A 6,684-nucleotide genomic window follows, 5' to 3' on the forward strand; every position below is an offset into this window, starting at 1 on the left:
AATTTCTAATTGGAGAATCAAAACTTACTTTTATTTTAAAACTTTTAAAATATTTATATTTATTTTAATATTTATTTATATTTATTTGGCTGCACCAGGTCTTAACTGTGGCATGTGCATTCTAGTTTCCCTGAGCAGGCATTGAACCCAGGTCCCTTGCATTGAGAGCTTGGAATCTTAGCCACTGGACCACCGGTAAGTCCTTTACCTTACTTTTGTCATTCTGTACAGACCCAGTGGAGTCACAAAAGTGCTGGGTAGATGACCATTTACCATCAGCTCTCATGATACCACCTCCTTCAGTCCTGATAGCATCTCTTGGGGTGTATATTACTATCTCCTCTCTAGTGACTTCTAACATCAAAATTCCTAGATGTCATACATCTTCACAAAGAAGAATTGCCAGCAAGCAGTAAGCCAGAACTTGGGTTCGAGACTCCATAGTGTTTCCCACTGCACCAAATTTCTTAAACTGTTTCTTGAAACTCTCTCATTCCTCTAGCACTAAGGAAAGAAACCAAAATGTACTAGAGAGTTTTTTCCTTCTAATGGGAAGTTTAAAATACACACGGCAAGGGGGGAGAAAAAGCATCACTCGTGTTTGCCATCCTCTGCCTGTAAGGAAAAGGTATCCCACAGCCCAGAGTTCTAGGAAGCTCGGGTGAGACTGTGCTATGGAAACTCATGATGTGCCAGGTGCGCTGTGATGGGTGGACGGGGCAACCAGCGAAACACAGCATCTCCTGTGCCCAACTGCAATCTGAGGGTCCCCGATGGGGTGCACACATTGCAACTGAAGCATTTATGGTCGAATGGGGACTTGTTAGGTGGCCTGGTCCTCACCTCCTTCATGTCCTCGTAGAAGAGGTAGAGGATGCGGTACTGGTCCTTGGCCTGCCACCAGCCCTTCACGTGGTCGTACCAGGAGCCCCAGCACACTGCAGGATGGGACCAGAACAGGGCCGTGAGTCACAGAAACCCAGTGACAAGTACACCCCCCATCCCCACCGCGGCCCCAGGAGGAGGATCCTGAAGGGAGGGAGGAGGTACCCCTTGTGATTCCTTCATGGTGAAGCCAGCTAAAGGAAATCAGTCCTGAATATTCATTGGAAGGATGGATGTTGAAGCTGAAATCCAATACTTTGGCCAATACTGATGCGAAGAGCTGACTCATTGGAAAAGACCCTGATGCTGGGAAAGACTGAAGGCAGGAGGAGAAGGGGATGACAGAGGATGAGATGGTTGGATGGCATCACTGACTCAATGGGCATGAGTCTGAGTAAACTCTGGGAGTAGGTGAAGGACAGGGAGGCCTGGCATGCTGCGGTCCATGGGGTTGCAAAGAGTCGGATACAAGTGAACAACCGAACTGAACTGAAAGCCAGCAGAGCCCCTGCTGTTCTCAGAAACTGACACCTTTTTTGTAGAATGCTTGAGGATTTTGAGACAGGATGGAAACCAAGGGCTCACCTTTCCCAGCCAGAAAACTCTCAAAGTATTCTTCCCAGGTGCCTGGAGCAGGAAGGTTTCTATTCATCCTGTGGAAGTGGTAATAAGACACCATGTTGTCCTTGGGATTCCTGGCTACGTAGATCATCTAGAAGTGGAGAGAGGAAGGGGAGAAGCAAAACCAGGATTAGAACAGCAGACAATGATGTGAGGGTGGGCGTATTCCACACAGGTGGGTATTCCTGATGCTGTGTTTCTGTGCTGTGGCTTTGTGGGAGGTGGAAAGGATTCATGTTAATTGGGTATTGATGATGTGTGACCAGTGGACTTTTTGTTTCTGTTTCTGTTTTTAACAAGTGACGTGTTTTAAGAGGAAATTGAAGACCAGTCTGAGAGCCTTCTAAGGGCCCAAATCTGCATTCCTTTGGCTCCCTACCTTACAGTTTTCCTCCAGGAAAGATGGTGGCAGCAAGTGGAAGGGGAGATGTGTCTTCAACATCCGGGGTGAGGTCATTGCATTCGCTTGTTTCAAGCCTGTGAAATTAGTTTTGAACAACTTTCCATTATTTTTTTCCATTTGCTTCAGAAACTTGCTGCCCCATTTTTACTCTATTAGGAACACTCCAGACCACCTGTAACTCTCTGTGGCTTTCATATGAGAGAATGGGGGTTTTGGCTAGAGCCGTTTTTGTTTTTGCCACATAGTTTGTGGCATTCTAGTTCCCCAGCCAGGATTGAAGTCATGCTTCCTGCAGTGAGAGCATCATCTTAACCACTGGCCACTAGCAAAGTCTCTAGAACAGCTTTTAACCATACAATGAACCAAGTAAATAAGAACCTAAAAAATTCCAACCGTTCCACCATAAAATTATCTTTCCTAGGCTCGTCTTTGTGGAATGAGTTTAATTTCTAATTGGAGAATCAAAACTTACTTTTATTTTAAAACTTTTAAAATATTTATATTTATTTTAATATTTATTTATATTTATTTGGCTGCACCAGGTCTTAACTGTGGCATGTGCATTCTAGTTTCCCTGAGCAGGCATTGAACCCAGGTCCCTTGCATTGAGAGCTTGGAATCTTAGCCACTGGACCACCGGTAAGTCCTTTACCTTACTTTTGTATGAACAGAAACTCAATTAGAAAATGTCTGAAGTATAGCCATGGCCAGACAGTGAAAAAGAGTCCTGAAGCCCATTGATGGTGGTTTGAACACCTGGGATTCTGAAAGGGCTGCTGTGCTTTGTCACTCAGTCATGTCCACCAGGCTCTTCTGTCTATGGAGTTCTCCAGACAAGAATACTGCAGGTTATGGTTCAACAAAATCATGGGTTGCCATTTCCTTCTCTAGGGGATCTTCCCAACCCAAGGATGGAACGCACGTCTCCTGCATTTGCAGGTGGATTCTTTACCACAGCACCACCTCGGAAGCCTGAGAGGGCTGCTGGCTAGTAAAAATTCTGGGTACGTCTAGACCTGGGGTCAGGTGCAGCCGTGATGTACTCACCAGATCCTAGGGAAGGGATTATCCACTCGATGAAGGGAAATCGCTCATGCGTGGGTGCCCTCTGGCTTTGGTTGACATCACCCCCGTTTTGTATCAAGTCCACAATCTCTTGCGTCCATGTTGTTCCTTATTCCGTGGGTAAGAATAGGAGGCACAGACATTATCTCCCGCATTTCTTAGGATATGAGCAAATGCTGGTTAGAGAAGCTGTGTGAACATTGAAGCCTGCTGTATAGTGGAATTCAGAAAACATCCTTGTTTGTTTACATCTTGTGTTATCACAATACGGATTTTTAGGCAAACACTCCAGTTTGGAGTGGACATAAGATTCATAAATAGACAGTTCTTCTTTTCTCTGTCACAACCATTCATTAGGGTTGTCATGCTACAGAGTTGGTGGCATTGTTCCTTAGAAAGGTGGAGTGGAAGTCTTTCTCTCCCAGCTGTGATGTGGGGTCGTCCCTGTGTGATCTTCAGACTGTTTCCCAAGTGCACAGCCTGAGGTTGGTACCCAGGAGGCTTTGTTGTGTGTTGGCTAAATGAGCGAGTGATTAGGGCTTAGTCTCTGTGTTCACGCTGTCCTGTTATTCCTGAAGGCTAGAAAGTGCATTTCCTAGGCTCCTTTGCCACTGAGATTCTCAACACCCTGAGACTGATTTACCTTCTGAGAGTTAAAGGAAGGAGACAGAGGTCTGAGGGTGGCCCCACCGGGTACAAGGTGTGTGGAAGCCACTCCACACATCTGGGTCAAGCACGGAGCTCGATCCAGAAGCTGCACCCGCCACACTACCCCTGGAGGAGGGCTTCCGTCTGCAGTTTCAGTCACTTATGTGGGCCCCATCCTGACTAGCGTGGGGGCTGCTACCTATTCTGCAGCCTTGAAGACCTATTGAACCAGACATCTGACCACGTCCATGTCAGGAGGAGATCGAATAGCAGTGGCGTTTTATTTCCTAGACGAGTTGGTCTCTAATATTATCTGGCACCAACTCTTCACTACGGGTTAAAGGACCAATATTTCTTTGGCTATCAACTCAGAGTCACTTGTACTAGTTTTGTGTGTTTACTGTGAATTTTGGCAGCTTCCTAGGTGGCTCAGTGACAAATAATCCGCCTGCCAAGCAGGAGATGTGGTATTCTTGCCTGGAGAATTCCATGGACAAAAGAGCCTGGTGGGCTACAGTCCATGGGTTTTCAAAGACTCAGACATGATTTAGCGAGTAAACAACAACTCTGAATTTATAGCCAGGGGGTAACATTGGGGCGGGTTCCAGTGCAGCTGGAGGTTCAAAGTCAGCTGGTCCTTGGGGTCAGAGGTCAGTGATTCTACAATGTGTGTATCTCTGCTCAGTCACAGAGTGTTGACTATTCTGCGAAAAACCTAGGTGAAAAGCTTTACATCATCTGAGCTTGTTTCTTATTCCCTTTTATCAATATATCCTTTATTAGCATATGCAGTTTTCATGACTGATTAAATACTGCATTAGCCGGTAGGTAAGTGCTTTTCTTTCTGTTATTAGATTGTAACCCCTAACCCATGAAAACTCTAAATGAACCAAACTTTAATGCTCACTTTTGGTAGGTGGGAAAAGATGAAAGATTAAGCACTGTACTGAAATTATGGTGATAGAGTAGAACTGTGAGTGAAATAAGGCAGTGAGATGTGATTCCCCACCAGTGGTTACTTTCAGAAACTCACATTTAGAAAATTTTAATTCTGAACAAACTCATGAGAAGTAATAGAAAGCCAGGGCTGATCTGAAACCAGTTGACACGTGAGTCTAAGGTCCCATCTGCCTGCAGAGTCTTTTATCAAATCAATACAGACGAAGTCAAAGGGTGGGTGGAGTGTGTGTGTGTGTGCCCATGAGTGAACGTAGCAGAAATTATTGACTGTTATTGATTTTGCAAAGAACAAATGTATGTGCAGTTGGGGTATGAGCTGAGTACTGTGTTTTGGTCTAACTGTAGATTCAAACAAATAGCTGCAGAGAACTCCTCGTCCTGGCTCACACTCAAATTTACGTGACGCAGTGGCTGAGCTCGTTTGTCCTGTTTCTACAGTAACTTTGTTAAACTGATTACTGAAATAAGAAAGCAGGTTCACAACATACCACCAGGACGGTGGAGATGCAGAGAGTAGTCTGGGACCCTGAGCAGGGGGATTTATGAGTTCAGCCTTGCAGAACATAAGCCCCCTTCACCACTCGCCTGCTGCCCCCACCAGCTGGGGGTGCCTGGTCTGGCTCTGCTGTAAGGGCCTGCCCTGGTAACAAGTAAATCAACAAGTCTGGCCCTTTGGTTTCAGACTGTTTGATTTACTCTCTTGCAGGGAGGTAAACAACATGCACTTCACAGGCAGTATTAAATCTTAAGATGTGTAGGTCATTTTAATGTTTTTTGTGTGGTCCCCCCGCCCCGCCCCCGTGATTTGTGTTGGCCGTATCCCTCTGCCCACTGAATGGTTTTCTGCTGAAACCCCAGTGGGTTTCTCAACATCCTCAGTGCTGTGTCTTGCTTGTTTCTGTCCCTGCCCCTCCTCCCACCTCCCCTGTCCCTTGTCCCTCCCGCCTACCTGCTTTCGGGTAGGTAGAGATGAGCAGGTCATCAGGCCTGGCTTGGAAGCTCCAGATCTGATCCCAGGTGTCACAGGTGGGCGTGGGCTGCAGGATGCCTTCCACGTAGTCCACAGCCAGGCGACTCACACTCTTAAATTCCAAAGCCTCCATCTTGTTCAAGGCCAATGTCGGGGTCAGAAATTTCAGCTCCAGAAAGCGTTACCCTCAGACAGCTCAGAGCTGAGTGCTGGGCGGCTTACAGACAGGGCAGGGCTGAGAACTCAGGCCCTGCCTGGAGTTGCCCGTCGACAGGCAGCTGGCTGCCCAGGGAGTGGCAACTCTGGCTTAGGACTTTGCACACAGCACTTCTGACCAGCTATAGCCACCTCCGGGAGGGGCAGTGACCTAGCTGCCTAGCCGTCTGCTCTCTGGGCTGCGCCGCGGCTCCCCGCCCCCAGCTGTGTCCCTTGTGCCTTCAGCCACTCTTCTGCCCTTAGCCATGGTCAGGGCCACCTCATTTGCAGTCCTCCTCTGCATTCACAAAATAATTCACAGATCTCTTTAATTCTTTCTTCTGGGAATTTTAAGCTCATTACAAAGTTGCAGGAAATCTGCAGGAGGTCTTACAAGTTGCAGCAGAGACTCTCTTCCTTGAAAGGCTGGAGGGAAGTTTTTGCACTGCCAACAGTGAGAGCTTAGACCCAACCACCCAGCGCAGATGTGGGGGTGGGGGATCAGCAGTGTTTTTTTAAGACTGAAATAGAGGAGGCTCCAATAGGAATGATTCTCTTCCTGTTGTAGGCTGTTTAGTGTCAGTATCAGCCCTGGTCTGTTCACAGACAATAAAACATATTTGTCCCTTAGAAGCCAAGTGGATACGAAAGCCACAGAGTTACAGAACGCCCATCCTCTGACTTTTTCTTCCTGGTGTTCACCATCCAGGCTCATGCTGGATCCCACCCCACCCCAACAATGCCTCCCTCACAATCCCCACAAGCCCCTTGTTTTCCTAAAAGCCCTAGTGTTTGTTTATGCTGCTTGTTCCTTTCCTTGGAATCATTCCTGGCTCCTGCAGTTTTGTTTTCTTTTCCCACTCCTGTTTCCACCACAACCCTCTTGGCTGACTGTTTCAAAAACAAGAGCAATCAAAACCACATTGAGGTACCATCT

At 46.9% G+C, this 6,684-nt stretch overlaps 1 protein-coding gene across 1 annotated transcript in view; it reads right to left on the reverse strand.

Annotated features, from left to right (window-relative positions):
• SULT1C4 (sulfotransferase family, cytosolic, 1C, member 4) overlaps positions 1–5,923 on the reverse strand; it is a 10,088-nt gene extending 4,165 nt beyond the window's left edge. The window contains exons 1-5 of the mRNA XM_010862993.1: positions 5,532–5,923; positions 2,957–3,082; positions 1,886–1,983; positions 1,471–1,597; positions 844–938 (exon numbers count right to left, since the gene is read on the reverse strand). Coding sequence (XP_010861295.1) covers positions 844–938; positions 1,471–1,597; positions 1,886–1,983; positions 2,957–3,082; positions 5,532–5,685 — 600 coding nt within the window. The 5' untranslated portion in view covers positions 5,686–5,923. The remainder of the gene's footprint in view (positions 1–843; positions 939–1,470; positions 1,598–1,885; positions 1,984–2,956; positions 3,083–5,531) is intronic.
• Positions 5,924–6,684: the final 761 nt, after the last annotated feature.

The sequence above is a fragment of the Bison bison genome, unplaced genomic scaffold (genome assembly GCF_000754665.1).
Source record: "Bison bison bison isolate TAMUID 2011002044 unplaced genomic scaffold, Bison_UMD1.0 scf7180017864486, whole genome shotgun sequence".
In the NCBI taxonomy this organism is placed as follows: Eukaryota; Metazoa; Chordata; class Mammalia; order Artiodactyla; family Bovidae; genus Bison; species Bison bison.